At 38.6% G+C, this 25,526-nt stretch overlaps 1 protein-coding gene across 1 annotated transcript; it reads right to left on the bottom strand.

Moving 5' to 3' along the window:
• Positions 1-784: 784 nt before the first annotated feature.
• On the bottom strand, positions 785-18,415 carry LOC126248396 (adrenodoxin-like protein 2, mitochondrial). The gene is made up of 4 exons (XM_049949344.1): positions 18,056-18,415; positions 17,850-17,962; positions 17,367-17,499; positions 785-1,928 (listed from the first exon to the last, which is right to left on the bottom strand). Exons 1-4 carry the CDS (start codon positions 18,193-18,195, stop codon positions 1,838-1,840), a joined length of 477 nt encoding a protein of 158 aa, XP_049805301.1. The 5' UTR covers positions 18,196-18,415; the 3' UTR covers positions 785-1,837.
• Between the last annotated feature and the right edge of the window lie 7,111 nt (positions 18,416-25,526).

Raw genomic sequence — 25,526 nt, 5'->3', positions numbered from 1 at the left:
TCATTTTGTAATAAAACTCAGCAATACAATTTGTTTGAATTGTTGTCTGGCGATCCGAGAAAGCAAGTTTTTCAGACACACCCACTTTTTATGACTAGGCTGGATTGAAGACTAATAAAGAAAATAAACTAACGGCCTAGTAAGGAAAAAATGCCACATTCATTCAATAAATATTTGACTGTGGTAACCTCCATGAAGAATACTACCAGTATTAGGCAATATCTTTTAACACAGTAGGAATTACTCAGACTGGGCACACAGTTCAGATAAAATATTGCCACAAAAATGTTTTCTTAAGTCCCGAGTTTCCTGATAAGTTCAAGGGAATGGTCTATAGTCATGTCAGACACGTGGGCCTATTTAGGGCCTATTTAGGGCAGGAGTGAGGAGTGGGGGTTCCTGCCTGAAGGATAAGAACTGGCTGGGGAACTAAGTTTAAAGTGAAACACATGTATAACTATTTTTTCACACAACATAGTAATACTACAGATGACATCACATCAAATGATAAGGGGAGAACCATCTCTAAAGACAGGGTCTTTTGACGTGTAGTTCAGCAACCTGCAAGAATATATGCCAACAGTGATGTTCTTACCTCGCCACTTGAGGGACGGAAGAGGGTAGAGAGGAAAGACGTTACGCAGTCTGAAATGCATCCATAGCCTAACAATCTCAAGTCACTGTGCAACAGATACAAACCAAACATTAACTTACCTGAAGAGGTCACCCACTTTGTTGTGTACCAGGTGTTTACTGTAACAATTAGTCAGTCTGGTAGGACACATTTTAGTTTTAAGTTTCTTTATTACAAATATATTTTCTTTCATGTAGCAAAATAGTTGATATCCAAAACTAATAATATTTACTGCTCCTCAAGAATTTGTACATCATTCTGTATGAGAAGATATTAAAATAGAAGCATACATAACAAATGTGGTGACACCAACAACACATTACCACATACAGATAGGTACAGTCTTCGGACACTTATCCTCACACAGGCTTCACAAAAATGTACATTTTTATTAATACAGCACACACATTTCTTGAGCTGTTTCTCAAGACAATAGTAAACCAAACTTGGGAATATCTTAACTTTCATCAATTATTTACAAATCTGTGTCATCCTACAGTACACACATCATTCAGTACTGTTAACTTTCTTTACATTTGCTGCTGATCGTCTAACAACATTGCTGACAAATTAACAACTATTCCACAACAAAAGTTATTTTTTTTATATAAAGCTAGTTTGAAATGACAAACTTGCAATGTCTGAACCCAACATTACAAAAAGCCAGTTGTTATTCAAGGGGATTTCATGAATATTTTCAGTGCCACTGTTGCTGAAGCTGCAGTTTCTTGGTATTTTACATTCTTTCCTACTTCACTGGACATTTTATAGGCTAACCGTGGCAGTCAGCTTGTTATCATTACATCTCTAAACAAAGGCATACAGCATTTTTTTTTCCTTCTGAAAACAGCAGTATCACATTAGGATGCAAGTATAGTTTAAGCATAAACTAGAGCCTCAAGACGTGGGAATAGAAACTGAATTTGCGATTGGAGAGCAGTAGGACATGTTCTGTGACAACATACAAATTTCAACAAAGAACAGTAGGTACAAAAAGTTTGGAGCTATTACCCAATGGGAGTGAGTGTTTACCTGCAATAACAACAGCAGTTGTCTGTCTATTAAACAAGAGCACTCCTATTAAGAGTCAGTCACTGAGGTAAAGAGAGAGAGAGAGTGTGTGTGTGTGTGTGTGTGTGTGTGTGTGTGTGTGTGTGTGTGTGTGTGTGTGTGTAAAAGGGAGGGGGGGGGGGTGCACACGTGTTAGCTGCGTGCATCATTTATGCCTGCAGGAACCTTTACTTCTAAACCATTGAGATCTTTCGTCATAATGATCTGGCATCCCAAACGTGACCTGCAAACAAAGTCAAATTTCAAAAATAAGTACCAAATATATATAAAGAATAAAGTAACTTCATTTTTGACTAACACAGCGTCTAGTTGGGGGGGGGGGGGGGGGGGGGGAAGAATATTTATATGATAAATTATGTTCACACTTGTTTGCAGTAAAAGGCTGACCAATTTGAAGCATGCAACTAATTAGACACAAAGGCTGTCTCTGTATATATCTAATGCTAACCACTAGAGTATCAGTTTGCTGCTACACCTATGAAGAACATAATTCAAAAAGAGAAATGAAATGGTGCAGTAGGACATGATACTTGAGCACAGTATAGCAAAGGAGAAGGTCACAAATGTGAGCATGGAGAAATTTTGTTAAAAGCCAGCGTCTGAACACTATGAGCTGCACTTAAAACATTTGTTAGCAAGCAGGTATCTGGGACAATAACTCAATGTTAGTGGCATCTGATACAAAGGACCACAAACCATTGTATGTACATCAATACAACATGACAACTGTATACATAATAGCAGAAACTTAAGTCTACTTCCATCATGTACCTCTACAAAACACATTGTCAGTAGTGAATGCTTTCCAGTGTTCTACTTTAAGTTCATCTAGAAAGAAAACAACTATGTGGATACCTAGAATATAACAAACAATGTCTATGTTACTATTTGCATTATGAAATCCATCCTATCTCACAGCACACAGGTTGCTTTGTGTGTTACTGCTGTCAGTTCTTAGGCAGTGACATTTCTTGGCCACATTTGACAAACTCTCCTTTAATGTAAATACTTAACTCACAGATAGGCCAGAAGAGTATAATACACTACATGATCAAAAGTATCGAACACCTAGCTGAAAATGACTTACAAGTTCGCGGTGCCCGCCATCAGTAATGCTGGAATTCAATATGGTGTTGGCCCACCCTTAGCCTTGATGACAGCTTCCATTCTCGCAGGCATATGTTCAGTAAGGTGCTGAAAGGTTTCTTGGGAAACGGCAGCCCATTCTTCACAGAGCGCTGGACTGAAGATCGGTATTGACATCATCAGTTGGAGAGGCATGGCAATAAGTCAGTGTTCCAAAATATCCCAAAGGTGTTTTATAGGATCCAGGTCAGGACTCTGTGCATGCCAGTCCATTATAGAGATGTTATTCTCATGTAAGTACTTTGCCACAGGCCGTGCATTATGAACAGGTGCTCAATCGTCTTTAAAGATTGAATCGCCATTCCCGAATTGCTCTTCAACAGTGGGAAGCAAGAAGGTGCTTAAAACATCAATGTACGCCTGTGCTGTGATAGTGTACAAAACAACAAGGGATGCAAGCCCCCTCCATGAAAAACATGACCACACCATAAAACCACTATCTCCAAATTTTACTGTTGGCACTGCACACGCACGCAGATGACGTTCACCGGGCATTCACCATACCCACACCCTGCCATCTGATCACCACATTGTGTACTGTGATTCGTCACTCCACACAATGGTTTTTCCACTGTTCAATCATCCAATGTGTACTCTCCTTACACCAAGTGAGGTGTCATTTAGCATGTACCAGCATGATGTGTGGCTTATGAGCAGCCGCTCGGCCATGAAATCGAAGTTTTCTCACCTCCCGCCTAACTGTCATAGTACTTGCAGTGGATCCTGATACAGTTTGGAATTCTTGTGTGATGATCTGGATAGATGCCTGTTTATTACACATTTAACCCTCTTCAACTGCTGGCGGTGTTCGTCAGTCAACAGACGAGGTTGGCCCGTACACTTTTATGCTGTATGTGCCTCTTCACATGTCCACTTCACTATCACATCGTAAAAAAGTAGACCTAGGGATGTTTAGCAGTGTGGAAATCTTGTGTACAGACGTATGACAAGAGATACCCAATCAGCTGACCACGTTTGAAGTACGCGAGTTCCGCGGAGTGCCCCATTCTGCTCTCTCATGATGTCTAATGACTAGTGAGGTTGCAGATATGGAGTACCTGGTAGTAGGTGGCAGCACAATGCACCCAATATGAAGAACATACGTTTTTGGGAGTGTCTGGATAATTTTGATCACATAGTGTATATGTCTAAATATCACGTGCTTATGTTCATCTACTACATGCATTTATTAATGAAAAATATCGTGTTTGGACAATTAGTATGCAAGGCAGAATATACAAGTGCAGAAGCGTAAAATATATACAAAATAGATAAAAACTGTCATTGATTGCCACGAACTACGCACTGAGGAAGTTGGCTTAATGCGAAACCTATGTGTACAATTTTCTGTTGTCCTCCATCAGATGCCACAGACAATGGGTTATACACCTAAATATCAGTTTGGCTACAATCTAAAGTACAGATCATGGTGTTTAGAAGATGCCATTCGACAAATACTTACTAGCAGGGCAACATGTAGTATTCAACATTTTTACCTTAAGAAATTAATGTACAACACTATTATACTGCACGAGACACAAACTCTAAAATGGGGGAGTCTTCAATTGTAATAGTTACTGATGAATACGATTGCCTTAAGGTTGGTTCAAATGGCTCTGAGCACTATGGGACTTAACATCTTAGGTCATCAGTCCCCTAGAACTTAGAACTACTTAAACCTAACTAACCTAAGGACATCACACAACACCCAGCCATCACGAGGCAGAGAAAATCCCTGACCCCGCCGGGAATCGAACCCGGGAACCCGGGCGTGGGAAGCGAGAACGCTACCGCACGACCACGAGATGCGGGCGATTGCCTTAAGGCTGAGATATGAAATGATACCTACGACTACTTTAGTTGTAAATAAATAATGGTAATCAAATAGTAAATGCTAACTATGAACGAGAAACTTTTGATTTGACAGAAAAGCAACCAAGTGTTTTGGAAATCTACAGTTTACACGACTGCTCTGCAAGTCACACTTAAGTAAATGGCAGAGGGTTCACAGAACCATTTCTGCACAAATTCTGAACAGTTCCTCCTTTAATACTGCATGGGAAAAACGAACTCTTAAATCTTTTGATGAAAACTCCAGTTTTTCTTATTTTATTATGATGGTCATTTCTCCCTATATAGATAGGAGTCAACAACATTTTTTGCATCCAGTTGGTGATTGAAACCTTGTGGAAATCTCACTGCAACAAAAAAAAAACCAACCTTTGTTCTAATGATTGCCACCCACTGCCTTTATTATATTCATGACACTCCCTCCCCTATTTCACAACATTAAAACATGAGCTACCCTTCTTCGGAATTTTTTAATGTCCTATGTGGTAAGAAGCCCACACTGGACAGCAGTACTCTGGAAAACGGCAGACAAGCAGAGGGTAGGCATTCTTTTTAGTAGATTTGTTGCACATTCGAAATTTTTTGCTAATAAAACAGTCTTTGGTTCACCTTTCCCACAACCTATTCTATGTTATGGTTGCAATTTAAGTTGTTCATAATTATAATCCCTTGGTATTTCATTGAATAAGACAAGCTTTAAATTTGTACGATTAGTTGTGTAACTTAAATTCAGTTGAATTTTTAGTGCTCATCTGAAGGGCTTCACACTTTTATGGGTCTATAATTCAGCTGACTATTTTCTTTCTTGTGTATTCGTGTGACCCACGCAGCTTCCTAGTCTTCAGGTACAGGTATTTTGTCGAGCAAGTGGTTGTATACAACTGGTACGAAGTGGGCTACTTTATCAGCATACAGTATGGGATGGAAGCCATTGCAGGTAAGGAATGGGTGTGCAGCATCAGCTGCCTTGAGCTGACTGAAAGGCCGCTTATGAGATGACTGCTCTACAGGCATTGACAGCTGATGTAAACAGCAAGTCAAGACACTGCTTGTAACTCATTGAATTAAATAACTAATTCTGAATTCTCTTTCACTGCACCCATTGTGACAGTGACAACATGTCAGCACCATCCTTCCAAAGGAAACTGGCAAGGAGCAAACTGGGAGAGTGACTCCACCCTCCCAACAGTCACCTCTTGCAATATGAAAGTGGTGCACAAAATAGCTTTGATGTTAATTAAAATTTTAACTTATCCTGTAACACAGTCAGAAGCCACACTGTAAAAAAAAGGCACCTAATCGTGCAGAGCTAAGGTAAAATTGTCCTTAGCATCAAGGAACACAGATGGCAGGGTTAAATAAAATTATGATCTGTACTGTAACATTTTAAGTAAAGTGATCAGAGCAGAAAGCAGTATGTGCTTTGAAGAATTAATAAGTTTGCAGGGAGCAAGGTAAAATCTATTTTGAACATGGTAACAAACTAAAGAGGAAAACTGAGCACGAAAACAAAATTTCTTTTGAGGCAGATAGTTCACTGGTCGAAGATAACCCCAAATTTTATGAGACATCTAATACTTCACACTAAAGCACTAAGGAAAAAAAAAAATTGTAACATAAGTATACAAGTAAGTAATATTAGCAGTCACCTTAATGAACGAAACAGCTAATGAGAGATTCAGAAATGTCAGCAGATTGTTCAAGGCAATTTATCATTTAATTTTGACAAGACTTTGTACACATAGTTAAGTGTTTTTCCTAACACTCCACAACCAATAAAAATAGACTTCTTTAACACAAACTGTGTGACCTGTTACATTTTTGAAATTACAGATATACACAATTCTGTGCAGAATGACTGCTTAAATGCCTTAGGGTGTACTATAATTTTCTCTTCAGGATCATTACGAGAGCAATATGTAGGCAGTTTTATTATACTAGTAGTTTCCTCACTTGATGCAGGTTCTTCAAACCTTGTGTGTAACCTTTCATGTAACGAGAGTATGCATTTTCAAATATCTGCTAGTTTTTTCAACAACCCTACAACACACTTACATAGGTCAAACAAACCTGCAACCATTTTTGGTGCGGGTACGTAACACTTTAGTAATATTCTAGCATCAGTTGCAACAATGTTTTGTATGAAATCTCCCAATTTAATTTTCCTTGTACCTTATGAATGAACCAAAATCTGCTACTTGCTTTACCAACGGCCGAGCCTATGAAGTTGTTCCATTTCATACCCCTGTGAATTTCTACACTCAAATGTTTGATTACAATTGTGACTCACTTATGTAGTCACTGGACACATTCTTCCTCCTTCGTTTCGTGTGTATTTTACATGTGGGCTACTCAACAGCATAGTCACCAGTGCCCTGATGAAAATGAGAATGCCATATGCCTTTCTCCTGGAAGAGGGTGGGGGGGGGGGGGGTGAGGGGGAAGGGAGGAAGGGGGGAGAGGCGGCCATTTCCACATGTGGAGTAGTTTATAATCCATTAGCATCTGCATCTTGTTCACAGCACTTTATGGATAAGGCTCGACAGTTCATAAGATTTCAGAACCCGTGTAACACTGGCGTCAGGATGAGCAAGGGTGTTGGGCAAAGATCTACAGTCAAACTGAGGGCAGCTCTGATGTCAGTATGTAACACACATGTAACTGAAATACATTCAACCAAAACTGGCCGACCACAAACTTCAGAGTTGTGAATCCTCCTGCCAGAAGAGGAAACCATGTGTTAAAGAGCTATGACCTATGATCAGTCAGATGAGTGGCACTTCCTTCCATTGGTAAGGTCCGCATGAAGTCCACCATGTGTGTGGTCGATTCGAGTGACCATAGTTTCTTGTTACCACCTCCAACCATTCAGTTTCCCACTGATGCACGATTTCTCTGTCAGATAATTAGATGACGGGGGAAGGTACATCAACTCACAAGACCATCCTGACATGGTTTTTTGCCTGCTTTGTCATTATCCCATATCCCAATGTGCCTAGGTACCCAGGAAAACATCACCTTCGTTCAACAGTGTTTGAGAAACTGTAAATGGTCATGGAGGAGCTGAATCAGCTGGTCACTCTGATACATTTGGGGAAACGCTTGTAGCACACTGTGCAAGTCAGAACAGATGAGAAACCTTGTACTGTGATGCCTGTGAATCTAATCCAATGCCGCCATAATGCCATATAACATCGTATCATAATTTGTAAATTGTTCTGGAAGATGCGTTTTGAAAACCCTATCATGGAAGACAGCTGAACAACCGAGGGCATTCTCTTGCTGAAATCCATCTGTACAAACAATGGTAAAACTGAGGTACATACTTAAAATTGAAGAAAACAGTTGTACATATATAATCTGGAGTACAAGTTTTCTTGTACTGTGTCGAGCTTAAAATCACATTGGGCCTCTGAAGAGATCATGGCAGCAATTTATTAAATTCCTGGCTGTGTTTTCAGAGGCCTGATGTATCAAGATCCTTCAGTCAGCAGCACATATTGCACCTTGTCTTGGGGTGCCAATTCCTGAATTGCTATTCAAAGTCGCTGTGGACTGTCACACTAAATGCAAATGACTAAGGCAACACTGAAATTTTCAGAGCCTGTCAAGCCAGGAGAAGGCACTGCCAAATCCAGAAAGGTAGTTCACCAAACTCTGCACACAGACTCTTTAACTGCGCTGGTCCAGTAGGCTCTAGTCAATATCTGAACGCCATCATGGTAGACAGCGTCTAACATCTTGAGGTATGAAATATAAGCTAATCCATAAACCACGCTGCTGTAACCCAACCATGAACGAACAAATGCCCTGTAACACTGCAGGAGGTGGGACCTATGAGCCACCCCCCCCCACACACACTTCGGCACCAAGGCATTTCAAAATACTAAATGATTTGAAGCCCAGGCTAATTTTGAGACAAACAGTAGACCCAGGAAGTACACAGTGTCCTTAAAATATAAAATATTGTCCCCCATGGCGAGTTCTGGCTGGTTAAAACTTCAATGAGCATGGTTAAAATTGACACTGTTTTCTCTGATGGGAACCTACAGCCAGTTTTTCTGGCCCAAGCTTACTGTCTCCTGATGATCAGCTATAACTGCCTCATTGTCATAAGATTAGGGGAAGAGTAGATGTCTGTAAAGTCATCCACAAACAAAAAGCATTTAACAGGGCTCCCGAGTGTGGAGGAGATGGAATCGATAGAGACTGATCGATGTGACACAGTATACTGCCTTGGGGGACCCCATTATCCTCAAAACAGCACTCAGACAAGGCATCAGTAACACAATATTGAAAGAAATGGTCCTCAAGAAACAATTGGATAACTAGCAGCAGACATCCACAGAGCCCCCATTCCTGAAGTTGGAGAAGAGTTGTACTTGAAAGCAGTGCTGCACACATTTTCAAGGTCAAAAAAGGAATCTTTTATTACTTTCTCCAGTAGAATTAAGTTGTCAAGGACAGAATAGTAGCACCGGAAACTACACTGGGTGTAGGACAGGTGACCTTTGGATTCTAGGAACTAGACAAGACAGTGGTTGACCACGCATTCAAGAATCTTACCTATAGAACTGGTAATGGCTACATGTCAATAACTGTTAGGAGTGGTATGATCCTTGCCTGGTACCCATAATGGAATTAATATTACCTCCTTCCAAGTTGTCGGGTACTGTCCATCAAAACACCGAGTTGAGCAGGCTGCTGCCAAATGAAATGAAATCTCGCGATTGCAGTGCCTGCTGCTAGTTGGGAGATGGGAATATACTAAGACACATCCTACATCTGGATAGGAGAGAAAAAGATACGTTGTCTGAGCCTCTTACAGAAAATTTACTGGTACGGTAGGGGCGGCATCACCACAAAAACCAAGATACTTGTGGTTATAGGTGTTAAAGAGAGGTCTTTTTGTTCTGTTAGTCAGTATTCAGGCATCTCATTATGAAAGAATTTAAAAAAACAGATGAGCCCCACAAAATACTTAAGAATGTGCAGAAAAGTAAAGTTAGTTCATTTCATCAAAATATTAGAGGAGCAATTGTCAGATTGGAAAATTAGACAGTTCTGAGAGGATGAACATCCTGTGCTTACCCAAGCACAGCATAACCACAGGTTTACAGTAGTTAAAAGGTATTACACTCTAGAATCTTACTCATATAGAAAGAATACAGAAAAAGGACTCATTACTTATATTAACATAGGAAAAATGTTCAAAGACGTTGAGACAAAAAACGTGTAGTGATCAGCACGGAAGTGTGCCCTTGTGAACTGATACTAAAGTTCACTTTTAATTGTCATTACATGGAGATCCCTACTGGAAAATTGTGAACTGGCATGTGGATTCCTTACTGTGTTAGGTGTCAGACCACAGAAAGCAGTTAATAGTCTGGAAATTTAATATAAATTTTCTGAAAGATAGTGATAGGCAAGCTGATTTGAAAACATTAACTGGGTACTACAATTTGGTCTCAGTAATCAACTTTCAACACAGGTGGATGAGGACAGTAGGATCCTCACGATTATGGTTTCTTAGATGAAGCTCAAAGCATGAAAATAAAAAATGTACACCCAGTAACAAACATTCACTATGATGAGGATGCACAGTCAGGACAAGTAAGGTAGTGCTTTACTGTATTGATATTCCCCTATGATAATCAAAATAATTAATGATTCCAGGACAAATGTTTTTAGGAATAGTTTACAGAGAATCTAGGATGAAATGTATAATAAACCAAATGCTGACCCCAAATTTAATCTATTCCAAGATAAATTCATATCATTATTTGAAAATAGCTTTCCACATAAGCTAATCAGAAAGGACACTGAACAGCCATCTAAAAGAATGTGACTCACTAAGAGGGATTAAACTATAATTTGAAAGCAAAAGGGGAACTTATCTGTTGGCCTAGAGCAAGTAGAGATCCTGCAGTAGTTGCACACTATGAAAACTACTCAAAATTACTAAGACAGGTTATTAAAAACCGTAGAAACATGCACATAATGTCAAATCAGTAATTGTGACAAGAAGCTTAAGGCTATATAGAATGTCGACAAATTAGAGACAGGACAACTGGACAAAGAGCAGGATAATAATTTATCACTAATTACACAGAAGGACTGTAAATGATGGGTCACAGCCAGCGAATTATCTAATAATCGTTTCTCAAATATAACGAAAAATATAGGGACAAACAGTTCAACAGAAGAATCACAGTTCTATGTTGAACAAGAATCTCTTGTAAAAGTCAATCATATGAATTTAACACCAACTTCTCTCTCTGAAATTAAGAATTTTATAAAGTCTCTCAAAAATAAAAGCTCATCTGGTTTTGATGGGAAATCCAAGGATGTATCACAGATTTATTCCCATATAACAAAACTATCTCAGATTTGAAATATGTACTACATCATTATTTCTATGCATTTTTTCGGAGACACAAATACACCACTGTGAAACCCTCATTACAGAAAGTGATAGGAGAAAGGTCAAGTATCGACCTGTTTCACTGCTGTCATCTTTCAAAATTTTTGTGACAGTGATGCACTATAGATTAGCATTTCACCTGATCAACAATTAATACCCTCAGGAGCTTGCAGTTTGTGTTTCAGAAGATTTGCTCTACTGACAAGGGAACCTCCCCATCGCACCCCCCTCAGATTTAGTTATAAGTTGGCACAGTGGATATGCCTTGAAAAACTGAACACAGATCAATCGAGGAAACAGGAAGAAGTTGTGTGGAACTATGAAAAAATAAGCAAAATATACAAACTGAGTAGTCCATGCGAAGATAGGCAACATCAAGAATGATCTAAACACAGGTGTGCCGTGGTCATGTGGTTAGCGTGAGCAGCTGCAGAATGAGGCCCTTGGTTCAAGTTTCCCCTCAAGTGAAAAGTTTTTCTTTATTTTCGCAAAGTTATGACCTGTCCGTTCGTTCATTGACGTCTCTGTTCACTGTAATAAGTTTAGTGTGTGTGTTTTGTGACCGCACCGCATAACCGTGTGATTAGTAGACGAAAGGACGTGCCTCTCCAATGGGAACCGAAAACATTTGATCTCAAGGTCATAGGTCAACCGATTCCTCCACAGGAAAACACGTCTGATATATTCTATACGACACTGGTGAGGGCATGTGCGTCACACGACAGGAATATGTTGTCGACCCACCTAACTTGTACGTGGTGCTCACACTAACCACGGGACCACGGCACTCCTAAGCTCAAATCATCCTTGATGTTGCCTATCTTGGCATGGACTACTCAGTTTGTATATTTTGCTTATTTTTTTTCATAGTTCCACACAACTTCTACCTGTTTTCTCGATTGATCTGCGTTCAGTTTCTCAAGGCCTATCCACTGTGCCAACTTATAACTAAATCTGAGGGGGGTGCGATGGGGAGGTTCCCTTGTGAGAATGCCACTTATGTGTTCCTCCACCAAATTTCACTAGCATTGAACAACAAAATAGCACCGGTTGATATTTTCTGTGATGGATCTAAGGCATTTGCCTGCGCAAATAAAAATTTTCTCCTAGTTAAACTGAGGTTTTACCAGATCATTTGTATAGCTAACCAATAGAATGACGACAGTTTTACTTAGTAATTCAACTAAGGTAGTCAGGGGATATTATTCTGACTGGTGAGAAAACATACCGTATGGGGGTTCTGAAGGCTCCCTCTTAAGTCTGCTATTGTTTCCCATATATGTAAACAATTTTTGTCCAATATACAACAAGTCAAAGAAGTTATTTTTGCCAGTGACACTAATATTGTGATGAATCCAAGCACACATATAGCACCAGAAGAAATGATGAAGAAAGTTCTTGACATTATTGAATGGTCTCACCCTCTAATTTCAAAAAGACAGCCTATACAGTACTGCATATCTAGAAGTGTAACACAAATCATGAGTGGTGAAGAAATTACAAATATGGCCAAAACTTTAAAAGTGTCCCATACTGATGCGAGTTTAAACTGGAAAAGTACGTTTTGGATCTCTTGAAACAACTTAGTCCACCCACATTTACACTTAGAATCATGAAAAATCTTTGAGAGAATGCTGTAAGTTGACATCTTGCACAGTTTCATTCACTAATGTCTTGTGAAATAATATCCTGTGGTAACTCAACTTCAAGATAGAAATTCTTCACTGCTCAAAAACTTGCTATAAGAATAATATGTGGTGCTGACCCAGGACCATACTGCAGACTTCTATTTAAGGAGTTCGGCATTTTGACTACTGTTTCCCAAGTTATCTATTCCCTGATGAAGCTTACTGTTAATAACTCACTGAAGTTCAAAATGATTAACTGTGTAGATGTTTACAACTCCAGAAGAAATGATATTCGACATTCAACATTGAGGTTGTCCTTGGCACAAAAAGGAGAGCATAATGCTGCAACCAAAATTTTTGATCACTTACCAAAGATATGAAATGTCTGAGACAGAAGAGCAAACTCTGGAAATTAACTGAAGGACTTCTTCCTTGACAATTCCTATTCTACAGTATACTTTCTATTATTGTGATATGTAAAAGGGGGTGGGTGTGTATTACTTTCTCGCATCTGTAAATGTAGGCTTGAGTCTGGCTAGTCAGCGCTCTAGCTTTATTGCTTCATTTTCAGTGAGATTTTTTTTCTTTTCTTTATGTGTGTGATGCTTTTATTAGGCACGATTAGTTTTGTTTTTGTGTGCGTGCCCACCAACCTATGTGATTTTCTTCGAGGCTTTTGTTGGCAAGTAATTTTTGTTTTGGTTTTATTCTCTAGTAATTCTGATGTTTGGTCTGTTTTATATTTATGGTATTTTGCTTGTGTTTAAAGTGATCTAGTTAAGATGGGAGTTTATGGGTTTTCTAGTTGTTAGGGTTTTGTTTTTGGTGGTGGTTCATGAGTTATGTAGGTGTGTGAAGCTTGTAATTGTGGGTTTTCAATTTGTGGTTTGCCGGTAGGTATCGAAAGCTGTCATTGAGCTATACAGGACAAAGAAAATGTCTGACTCCACCTTTCAGAACTGCAGAAGTTGGTTTTTTAGATGTCAGGAATAGGTTTGAGCTATAGAGGTACAGAGAAGTGTACAAATCCTGTTGGTTTTGGGGCTGAAGTGTTATGTCTTAAGTTGAGATTTTTTTGGGACGGTGCGGTGTCCTGTATTATTAAATATTTACCTTGTACCCGCCTAAACCCCCTATTTCACACAATTGTCCCATTAGTTTCATTTTATTGTTGGGGTGAGACATTCTTGCATTTATATTTTTGTTCACATTTGTTGGCATGTGCATGTAACTACAATATTCCCGCCATTTTGTATATGCTGCAAGTAGGCATTACCTCCATACTGATGACATCGTTCAAAGCAGATGGGTGGAATCTGATGCTTCCCTAATGCCACTAACAATTTACACCACATATCAGCTTTAAGACAGGGTGGAATGCTAGCAGCCATTGAATGCAATAGCCAGTTGTGTATCAAAAGAATGCAGGAGCAATGCCACCTTTTTTTGTGTACATGTAAAACCACATTCACTATGAACTGACACCATGCTGATGATTCTCATCATAACAAGGGATTTGTATAAAACAGCCGACGAGTAAACTGTGAAATTTTCAGCAACTGAAGTGACTGCCATCACAACAACCCCAGGAAATATCTAGAATAAAAGTTTGTTATGCGAGGATAGAAAGTTAAGAGGGTTGAAAGGACATTAGAATCTATACACTGCACAACTTACTGTGCTGTAAGGTATGCATTTGTCCCATCACTGAATCTGATGTCAAAGACCACATCTCAGAAATGAAGTGAATTTTGGGTTAACGTCATCAAACAATACGTCTCGGCAACATACTGAATAACAAAATCCTGACATAAGAAATATGCACCTAACTAGAAATTAACTATGTATGTAAGAACCAAACCAATATTTTAAAGCAGGTCTCCTGTTGCAAAAATTTAAAACTTCAAGAAGTAAACTGCCTGAATAATTAATCTAGTAAGTTTCAAGGTCAATGCCGCAATGTCAATTTGCCTGCAAATAACAGTTCAGTGTATTTTGTGTTATCAATACCATGCATGATTGTAGTCATATAATCTTATTGACAACCTTATCGAACTAGAGATTTGATAATTCTTCACCAACTCAACCACAGTGTCTCCTTTCGACCTAACCTACACCTCAGACGACACTACAAATCAGTCACCACAACTTACATTCCAAAAACTAATAATCACATAGATGGGTTGCAGAAAGTGTTCTTTTCTTTCTGCTTCTGTACACATGACATTATGTACTTCATAATTACGATAAAGGACAAAGACACCTGGTATAGCAGACAACAAGAACACTTTATCAGTGTTCTTGTTGAAATGTGACTCTGCATTTGTCTACAGATATGTGCTCTCATCAACAAAGTTGAGAGCGGTCATGGGTAATATAGCAGGTTCCATACAAGGCAAGAGGTTTGGGATGCATAGCAATACAAGCTCATTGTTATTTTGACGAAGTGGGAAAAAGCAAGAAGAATCATACACACACCAGGCATTGTCTTAATAGCAGACCATACATCAATAACAGCATGTGCAGATGATGCTTGTGGCTCTTACCACAACTGTATTCACTTTTTTCTAATATGCTTTTATAACAGAAAGTCAACCTTGGAGTGAAAATACAACTGGGAGCACAGGAGTGTATGTAGTATGAAACAATAGTCAGCACCACAGGCATACTGCACTTCTTGAACAATTACACTCTGCTACTTTTGCTGTTTATATAATTGCTAGTTTTGGAAACAAACAAATCAACCTTCTGACATTTTGCGTATTTCCATTCAGTAATGTCTTGTGAAAGAGTTTGCTATGTCATTTCAGTTGAAGATAAATTATTGACTGCACAAAATCTGTAGTATTGTAAGTGTGGACATTAATATTGTTTTCAAATTGTGACTGATTATTTATGACCAATTTCATTGGAGAATATATGTATTGTTGGTGCAGATTTTGCCTCCATAATAACTGTGGGTCGTCATTGGATTTGGGGAATTTATACTTTCTAAGTGGTTAGTTACCCCAGAAAATTATTCCTTAGCACGTTCAGTTGGGAAGAGCACACCACAGAACTGCAGAAACGCCTTAACAAATCTGTATTTGCAATTCGAGTGTTAGCAGACACAGGCAACATAAAAATGAAAAAGCTTGCGTACTTTGCCTACTTTCATTCCATAATGTCATATGGTATAATATTTTGGGGTAACTCTTCAAGTCAAACAAAAGTTTTCAGAGTCCAAAAGCGTGTAATACGTATTATTTGTGGAGTAAATTCACGGACGTCCTGTAGAAACCTCTTCAAAGAACTGGGTATAGTAACTACTGCCTCTCAGTATATTTACTCATTAATGAAATTTGTCCTAAATAATATATCTCTTTTTCCAACAAACAGCTCAGTTCATAGACACAATACCAGGAACAAAAATGATCTGCACAAGGACTTAAAAGCACTTACTTTAGTTCAAAAAGGGGTCCATTACTCAGGAACACACATCTTCAATAATTTACCAGTAAACATAAAAAATTTAGTTACAAATAAAGATCAGTTTAAAAGGAGCCTGAAAGATTTACTAGTGGCCAACTCCTTCTACTCCATTGATGAATTTTTTTAATAGAAACAAATGATGTATTGTATATATTCATACTATTAGTATTGTTATTTCAGCTTTAAAAAAAAAAAAAAAAAAATTGACATGTTCCACATCCACGAGGATCTCCTCAGCACGGATCTATGGAATGAAAAACTAATCTAATCTAATCATTACCACATGGAGATATGAAAACTATGTCAGGAGGTTGACTTGTTTGTTTCCAAGACCAGTAATTATGTGAAGAGCAAACGCAGTTGAATTTAATTGTTGGAGACACTCACTATGCCTGTGGCAGTTGTGTTGCTTCATATTACATACATTCATAAGCTCCTATTGGGGAAGACGTGACATCTATTTCCGTGAATAGTATTTTAAAGGAATACAAAGTGCTTAAAATAACAATGGTTCGTTACACACCTGTTGAGTTCTTATTCCTGCTACTTTCCAGAGTAACGACAAAGATGTAAATATACAATACTTGCAAAGAATTTTTGTTGAACGCACAGTTCATAAACTTTAAACAAGGCACTACTCTCAAAAATAAACATACCCAAATGAAACACAAAGTAAAGTATGATCACATAATATCATACCTCTTATTGTAACTGAAATGGTACTTTGTTTAGAGATAATTAGATATTTGTTGATTCCTAAAGAGGCATGATGCAAATTTTTTCCACCTGGTGGAACCCAAGCATGTAGAAGTGTTTGAATAACTGCTCCACACCACCCACAAAAAAACTGTTACAAAGGTAAATTCGTGTATCCTTCATACTGCATCACAATAGAGAAATGAGATGTTAACACACATTTAACAATAGGAGGTTAAAGCATTATAATTAGAGCATGTGCACCTACTGCATACATCCTTTTTTATCCTGTCAAAGGACACAGATTTTTACACATACAACAAGTAGCAACATAAACTTAGTATCACAAACAAGCACGACAGTATTCCCCCCCCCCCCACATAAAATTTTGTCGAACAAAAAACTGTATGTGTGATTAGCTACACTCTTGGGGGACAATACTCACGTGTCTGTAGGATCATATGCTAAATCAAGCATGTCTAGCTCTTCATCTGTAGGTTTCTCTGGCAAACGATCATAGTCTTCTTTTTTCAGGATTAAGTGGCATGTGGAACAGGTTAAGGTTCCCTCACATGCACCTACAGGGGAAAAAAAAAAAAAAAAAAAAAAAAACATTTTAGCATTTTTAATTATAAGCACATTTCAGATGAACTGCCAATGGAACTTGATAGGTATTATATTACAGGAAAGCTGACAGAAGGGACAAGTAAGAACTGAAAGCAGGGTAAGACTTCAATAGCATTAGCAAAATTAAAACACCTACATGACAACACGAAAAATCCTGCAAAACAGCGTAAGACAAATATCAGCGTTCATGCCAGTGCCTAGGTTGCTACACACACTATGTCAGTAACGGTGTCCGTACACCAACATTGTTATTTTATTCGCTTATTACTGTAACGTATTAGTTATACATTTAAGTACTTACCAAACCCATCCAGATCTATGCTATTGCTCACAACTATATCCAGGAGACTGTCACCGACTTTACCAACCGCTTTAATCTTCTCGCCATTAGTTTTCACAAATGTCACCTCTACCCTGAAAAAAAAAAAAACAAAAAAATTACCCGCTTGAAAAGAATTCGTAAATAATTCACCAACATATGTCAGCGCAACTTGATTTATATCTCACTTGTCAGCTTTAATGTCATGTTGGACTGCTGTGCTCTGAATACTTCTCTCCAATGAAGCAGACGCCGGACGAATAGCAGACGATTTATTGGAAACCGCGCGCCAATTTCGGGAAAAGCTTTTCACTAGTAAAGATGCCATAACAGCAGGCAACTGAGTTTGCAGCTAACGAGCACAACTAAAGTACAACACACTAGCTGCAACAAAGTGTTTTATCCCTTCATAGCAGACTGGCAGAGATAAACAAGTATATTGTCTGATAACAGTCGACAGCAGCTACACAGCAGCCACGAATTTCTGTTCATTCTGCCAATCAGCTGACGACCTTTATGAAGACGTTCACTCAAAGAGCTCTCAAAGATATATTACATAGTGACTTATGAAACAATATCATTGCCAATAAGAAAACATAAATAGAAATTCATTACTACAGATAACAGTGAACCGCAGTACCTCCACTAAGAGTGACACAACTTGATAGTATGCACTGTACAACTGATTCAAAAGAAGCTCTAATTTTCTCCGTAAAATCTGTATAACACGACATTGACGTTTTACTACTCATGATTATTAGGCAATGTCATCCATTCAGGTAAATAAAGTAGGAAGATTGGAAAGTGCACCAAATTTTACTTCAGGCACACTTTCTAAAGACAGCGTCAACGCCACCAGAAAACAAAGTCGTCTTACATTATTCTCGAGTTACTTCAACGAGCACTTGGCGGTTTAAATTTGGATGTAAGGGAAAAGATATTCAGGAATGTTAATTTGCTTAACATGATAATATTCCATAATCTCTTCCGTTACAGATACAATCCTGCAAGGAATCTTTCCTCTCTTGATAATTTTCATTACAAATGTACGGTATATAGAAAGGACTTCGAAGTAAACTTCCATACTTAATGTTGACTATCTGTTAGACTATAAAGTTATGTAGCTAAAACTAACAAGTAAATATCCAGAGAAAGATTGTGAACGAATTCAGTTTGTTAGGCTGTCGTACTAAATGATATGAACACTAACAACTTTAGGGATAAACTGATGGTGGTGAACTGTAATAATGTTATACATGCAGAACATATTCTAAACTCGAACGTAATGAGGTACCTCGAACAGAAACATCGATCATGTGAAAACCAACTCGCACTTCTCTCACACGACACCTTGAAAGCAGTGAATCGAGGCAGTCAGGTAGAAGAAATATTCCTCGAGTTCTGGAAAGCTTTTAACTCAGTATCACACATATACTTATTACAAAAAGCACGAGAATATTGGGTACTGTATCAAGTGAGCAAGTAATCGTGGACGGAGAGTTACTGACAGATGTAGAATGAACTTCGGGTGTGCTCCAGGGAAGCTATACTTTTTATTTGTTAATGACCTTGCAGACAATATTAATTAAGTAGCTTCAGACTTTTTCGAAGATGATGCAGTTAGTTATCTGCAACACTGCCTGAAACTAAGTTGTTCAAATTTTTAGCCATGTGAAAGTGATGCAAAGATTGGCAACTTGCTTTAAATGTTTAGAAATGTAAAATTTTACACTTCACAAAACGAAAAAACGTAGTATCCCATTACTATATCAATGTGTCCAGGGCACCCATATAATAATTTGCAGGGGGGCTAAATCTGGGGGTGTGGAGTATTGTTAGTACTTTGGAAGACGACTGGCGACTTGTAAGTAGCCATAAGAAATTCAATTTCTGACCCTGTTACAAATCTGCATATTACCGACTATTCAATCATTTTCTTGAAAGAAAAACACCTGCCTAATCTATATTTTTTTCCATCCCCTCAGAGGTATGAGTGCCCTTGCAATGAGTCAATTGGGACCACTCAACTCATAGAAGTACCTGGTGTAACATGTTGTAGGGCTATGAGATGGAACAATGACCTATTCTCGGTTGTAGCTGAAACTGGTGTCAGACTTCTGTTCATTGGTAGAATTCTATGGAAATTCAATCGGTCTACAAAGGAGACTGCATACAGAACTCTCGTGTGACCCATCCTAGAAACTGCTCAGGTGTGTGGAATCTGTACGAAATAGGATTAACCGAGAATACCGGACAGATACCGAGATGGGCAGCACAGATGGTCACACCTATGTTTGACCCATGGGAGAGTGCCATGTGGATGATGAAGGAACTGAACTGGTGGACCCTTGAAGTGTTGAATCCAGGAACATGTTACAGTTCCCTGCATATCATTCCCATAGGGACTGTGAAGACAAGATTAGACTAATAAAAGAGTGCACAGGGACATTTACACAATCATTGTTTCTGCTTTCCGTAAGTGAATGGAACAAGAAAAAGCCCTAACAACTGGTAAAATGGGACATACTCTCTGTCATGCACTTCACTATGGTTTGCAAAGTAAGATGTATCAAAAATGTTGAGAATAACTTTGACAAATTTATCACCAACTTTCCGAAATTTTTAATGCCACCTGCCTAATGATTACAAAACTAAAGAGACATGGGCATAAAGTCTTACATAAGTGGTTCCCACCTCATTTTCTGAAAATAAGATTCAGTTGTGATTTGTCATGATAAAGTTAAAACTGTTAATGCAGACAAGGCAGCCTAATTAGCTCTAAAACACAATACACATCAGAAATTTAGCTAACCAGATGTAGGGCAAGTGTTGACAATATTGAAGACTGATAACAAACTTAAGGCTGTTTAGACTACTATTAACACAGAATTAGGTAGATGCAGAAACTGTGGAAAACTACAAACTATATTAAATGCATGTGAATTCAATATCTTTTTTTGTTTGTGACAGAAAGGCCTTTTTTCTTAATCCTGGTAGTAAGATGTCAGACCATACTGACTGTTCATCCTAGACAGTTTCTGCAAAACTTTGTGATCACTGACATAAGTAGATAATATGTGGTAACATTAAATCAATCATAAAACTTAGCTGCGCAAAGTTTGAATATATTTATGCCTTGCCAAATTTTGTGATTAATTACATAATGTTGTTAATATTACATCCTCTGTGCACATTAATAAATTGGTTATTTGCTGGTGGTATTTTCCAGAATGTCTAAAATAGGTAATTGTTGTTCCCCTATATAAAATGTTGACAAACTTGTACCAATAATTATTATCCAGTTTCTCTGATTCCACTATTTCCCACAATAATTGGAAATGTGTAAAACAGAAAATTTTAATCTGTTTCCCAAACAATTTGGGATTTGCTTGGGATATTAAAAGTATTCCTCCTAATGAGACAAATATGTATTAGCTTTTGTATGTTCACAGAGAAATTATGTTCTTGGAGAAGACACATGTTACACTTAGATATTTTGTTTTGTTCATCATTAAAATTTTCAACTGTGATCAGAATAAATAGAAAGAATTAGAATTGGTTTTGTTACAGTATAATGAGTAATGAGTATGATGGGCAAACATCTATTAGGCACACTACGAATGTAGTGGTGTTGACATGTTGGGAATGTGGGTCTCACGGGGAGCATGCAAGGGATAAGTCCCTGAAGGCGCACTGTCCTCTGTGCCCTTGGTGGCTCAAATGGATAGAGCATCTGCCATGTAAGCAGGAGATTCCGGGTTCGAGTCCCGGTCAGGGCACACATTTTCAACATATCCCCAATGAAGTAGACCAATGCCTCTTTGCAGCTAGGGTGTCCATTTAATTATCATTTCGTTCTTGAAAACGTTATTTCTTTTGTATACTCCTCTCTTGAATCAAAAGATTGTACACAAACTCCTCTAGTTGATATGAGTAAATAACTTGATTCTGTTAACCATTAAAAATTACTAGAGAAACTATGGAATAACTCTTTACAGCTGGGAGATCTTCCTCATAGAATCCTATCTCAGTAATGGAAAACTACAACAATGAAAAGTTGCAGTTTCTGAGTGTTTCCCAAGGCATTATCAATGTAGCAGTGCTTGGACCACTGCTATGTATCGTAATTTTCATGCAATGTAAGTCTGTAATTAATGGTGTAAACTTCATCTCAATATATTTTGCTGATTTTTAATTGAGACAATGTTCATTTTGGTCTTTGGTCATGGGGAAGGGGTGGTCAATAGAGAGAATGTGCTTCACAGGTAATCTGAGTGTGTTACCTAAAACGAAAAAGTCTCTCTTTTCTTTATAAATATTGAGGTCATTATTAGTGAATAACTTGCTAGGAAAGAATCACAGTTCACCAGTTACTTTGTTTATTGAGTTCGAAAATAACATACTTCCTAGCAATGGTTCGACTCTACCATGCTTATATTGGCAGTAGAATTTAGTTTCACTTTCACACTGAAGTTTACCATTGATGCATTGCTTTTCCAAACTAAACTATCATACGATAACTGCTCACAGTAGCCTTAACAGTTGTTAAATAATAACAGAGCCCACCATTGGTTGTTACTGACTAATAATGACGATATTGGTATGTCCACTAATTTCATGTGTAATTATGCATACCCTCCATGAAAAAAAAAAGAAACAGATTAATCACCCACTGTTGCCCTACCAATCTAAATAAAACTTTCAAACTCAAGTGTTATCAACATCTGGAAATTCTACCTTTTTTGGTGCAACTCAACTGCATATGATCTTTGCACGCGAAACCTGGACTACGATGGCATTAGCCTCTCATAAAGTCATGTGACAATGTTAGGGCACTGCTGAAAAAAGCGACACCTCCTGCTGGATACAGTAAAATCATCTCTGAATGTTCCACAGAACCAGTGATACATAAGGAGTATGAGTGACTACATCATACCATTATGTATAATTGTACCTCTTAAAATGAGGATGACACAACTTTAATAAATTCTGGAAAATAGGTGAATAAATAGAAGCTGCAAAACGAAGAGTTCCTGAAGTTATCAAGTACTTGATTTGAAGTTAATGTATGAGCTAATAATTATGAGAAGACTGTGAACATTGTTTTCAGGCCATCCATTATTGAAACTGAGTCCACATCTATTATACTTCTTGGTATGAATCTATATATTCTTTTAGCCAGACTCACATCTGAGAGAGTATTCTGTATGCTCAGAGCTTAGTTAACAGTTTTCAGGGAGGCACTGTGTCAAATACTTTCCGGAATTCTAGGAATAAGGAAACTGCCTGTTATCATTCATTCATGGTCCACAGGACATCATGAGAGAAAATGGAAGCTGATTTTCGCACAAGTGATGCCGTCTAAGTCTGTGCTAATTTGTGGACAGAAGCTTTTCTGTCTTAAAGAAATGTATTATATTCGAAATCAGAATGTGTTCAAAACTTCTGTAGCAAGCCAACGTTAAGGATACTCGTCTGTAATTTTGCAGGTCCATTCTTTTACCTCTCTTTTTCACTGAAGCACCAAAGAAACTCATATATGCATGCATATCCAAGTACACAGATATGTAAACAGGCAGAATACGGCGCTGCATTCGACAACGCCTATATAAGATAACAAGTGTCTGGGGCAGTTGTTAGAGTGGTTACTGCTGCTGAAATGGCAGGTTATCAAGATTTAAGTGAGTTCGGATGTGGTATTATAGTCGGTGCACGAGCGATGGGACACAGCATCTCCAAGGTAGCGATGAAGTGGGGATTTTCCTGCACAACCATTTCGCAAGTGTACTGTGAATACTAGGAATATGGTAAAACATGAAATCTCCAGCATCGCTGCGGCCTGATAAAGATCCTGGAAGAACAGGACCAATGATGACTGAAGTCCAACCATTCCACAAACTGCATCAGATTTCAGTTCTGCTGGAAGCCCTGTAATGGTGTGAGGCATGTACAATTGGAGTGATATGGGAACTGTGATCTGGCTAGATATGACTCTGACAGCTGACACGTACATAAGCATCCTATGTGATCACCTGCATCCGTTCATGTCCATTCCGAAGGACTTGGGCAATTACAGTAGGACAATGTGATGCCCCACATGTCTAGAATTCCTCCAGAGTGGCTGCAGGAACAATCTTCTGAGTTTAAACACTTCTGCTGGCCACCAAACTCCCCAGGCATGAACATTAGTGAGCATATCTGGGATGCCTTGCAAAGTCCTGTTCAGAAGAGATCTCCACCCCCTCATACTCTTACAGATTTGTGGACAGCCCTGCAGGATTCATGGTGTCAATCCCCTTCAGCAGTACTTAAGACATTAGTCAAGTCCATGCCAAGTCATGCTGCAGCACTTCTGCATGCTCCTGGGGGCCCTAGACGATATTAGTTAGGTAGGTCTACCAATTCCTTTGGCTCTTCAGTGTGTATGAGAATCACCTACAATTTTTCCCAGTTACTTGAATCTTTGTGGTGGGCAAGAGATCCACCGACATATGCAAGCTATGTAAGAGGCTAAAGACAAAGAATACTCTCTGTAAAACCAAACGTGGCTTCCATCCAGACCGTGTGAGTTATTTGTTTTCAACTGTTTCAGTAGTTTCTCAGCGTCAGGAATGTCTATTTCTATGTCCTCCCTAAGGGACTCTACGCAGCAGTCTAACAATGCTATGAACGTACGAGTCTCTTACATGAATGATTTCTTAAACAAGAAATTTAGAGGTATAAATACATAATATCGCGGTAATATATATTGATTAAATTCCCTCCATCTTTCAGCTGCATCAAGTGGTTTAAAATCCGTGAACTTTTGGCCAAGTACTCATCGGCCATTGTCATGTGGTGACTGTTTCTTGGTTGCTATTACTGTCCTAAAGTAGTTTTGCTGCCTTCTGTGTTGTCACTGCTGCCCGCTCCAACGCCATATAAAGTAATGTTTTCGTTGCATGCCCGCCACACCCGCTTCAACCTTCCAATGGCTGATTCCTAAGCTGTGCTTAGCTGTAGGCCGCCATTTTTATTGTGGATGATGTCACAAAATTTGCTCATCAGCTAATAGAAAGTGTGAAATGAGCCACCATACAGTGCAGATGCATTTTCCCAGACTCTATTTTTACAAGCCATGGACCACATAGATCGAGCCCAATGCGAGCTCCCCACTGACACATAAGGAAGTTTGTTTGGGGCTCTCCATTCGTTTTCTTCTCCACGTAGTACACGGGCCCGCAACCGTGAAGAAAGTTGGCTTCATTCTGGACACAAGTCCATTCTTTTCTCGCAATCACATAATCGGTCGATGCGCTCACCACTGTGGAGTGCATACCTTTCAGAGAAGTGATCAAGTGGAACTATTGTACAAAACACCACCATTGCAATCACCAGTTTATAGACATTGGAAACATTTCATTTGTCAGTTGTTCGTTTAATATTTTGTGTAGAATACATGTATTTACTCCAAACATGTACTTTATCAATTCATGTGACCGCACTGTCATCATTGCCTAGGTCCTGAACATAGTTCATGTGTCTGACAGTAAAGTCGGGGCAGGATATAACAGACATGTAAGTGGGGAAAGCATGCATTTTCGTTGCGCTTGTGGTCTACAGGCTAAACACATGGTGACAAGTGACATGGAACTGTGAGTGGTCTAACCCTTATGTCAT

This window comes from Schistocerca nitens, chromosome 3 (genome assembly GCF_023898315.1).
Source record: "Schistocerca nitens isolate TAMUIC-IGC-003100 chromosome 3, iqSchNite1.1, whole genome shotgun sequence".
Lineage (NCBI taxonomy): Eukaryota > Metazoa > Arthropoda > Insecta > Orthoptera > Acrididae > Schistocerca > Schistocerca nitens.
This window is presented reverse-complemented; position numbering and strand designations above follow the sequence as displayed.

Bases quoted from the DNA above. Each gene is read 5' to 3' on its own strand.
- LOC126248396 (XM_049949344.1), bottom strand. From the start codon at position 18,195: ATGGCATCTTTACTAGTGAAAAGCTTTTCCCGAAATTGGCGCGCGGTT. The intron at 17,500-17,849 runs GTAAGTACTTAA...TTTCCCCTGTAG, and splicing joins CATAGATCTGGATGGGTTTG to GTGCATGTGAGGGAACCTTA. The intron at 1,929-17,366 runs GTGAGTATTGTC...CTTTGTTTGCAG, and splicing joins GCATATGATCCTACAGACAC to GTCACGTTTGGGATGCCAGA.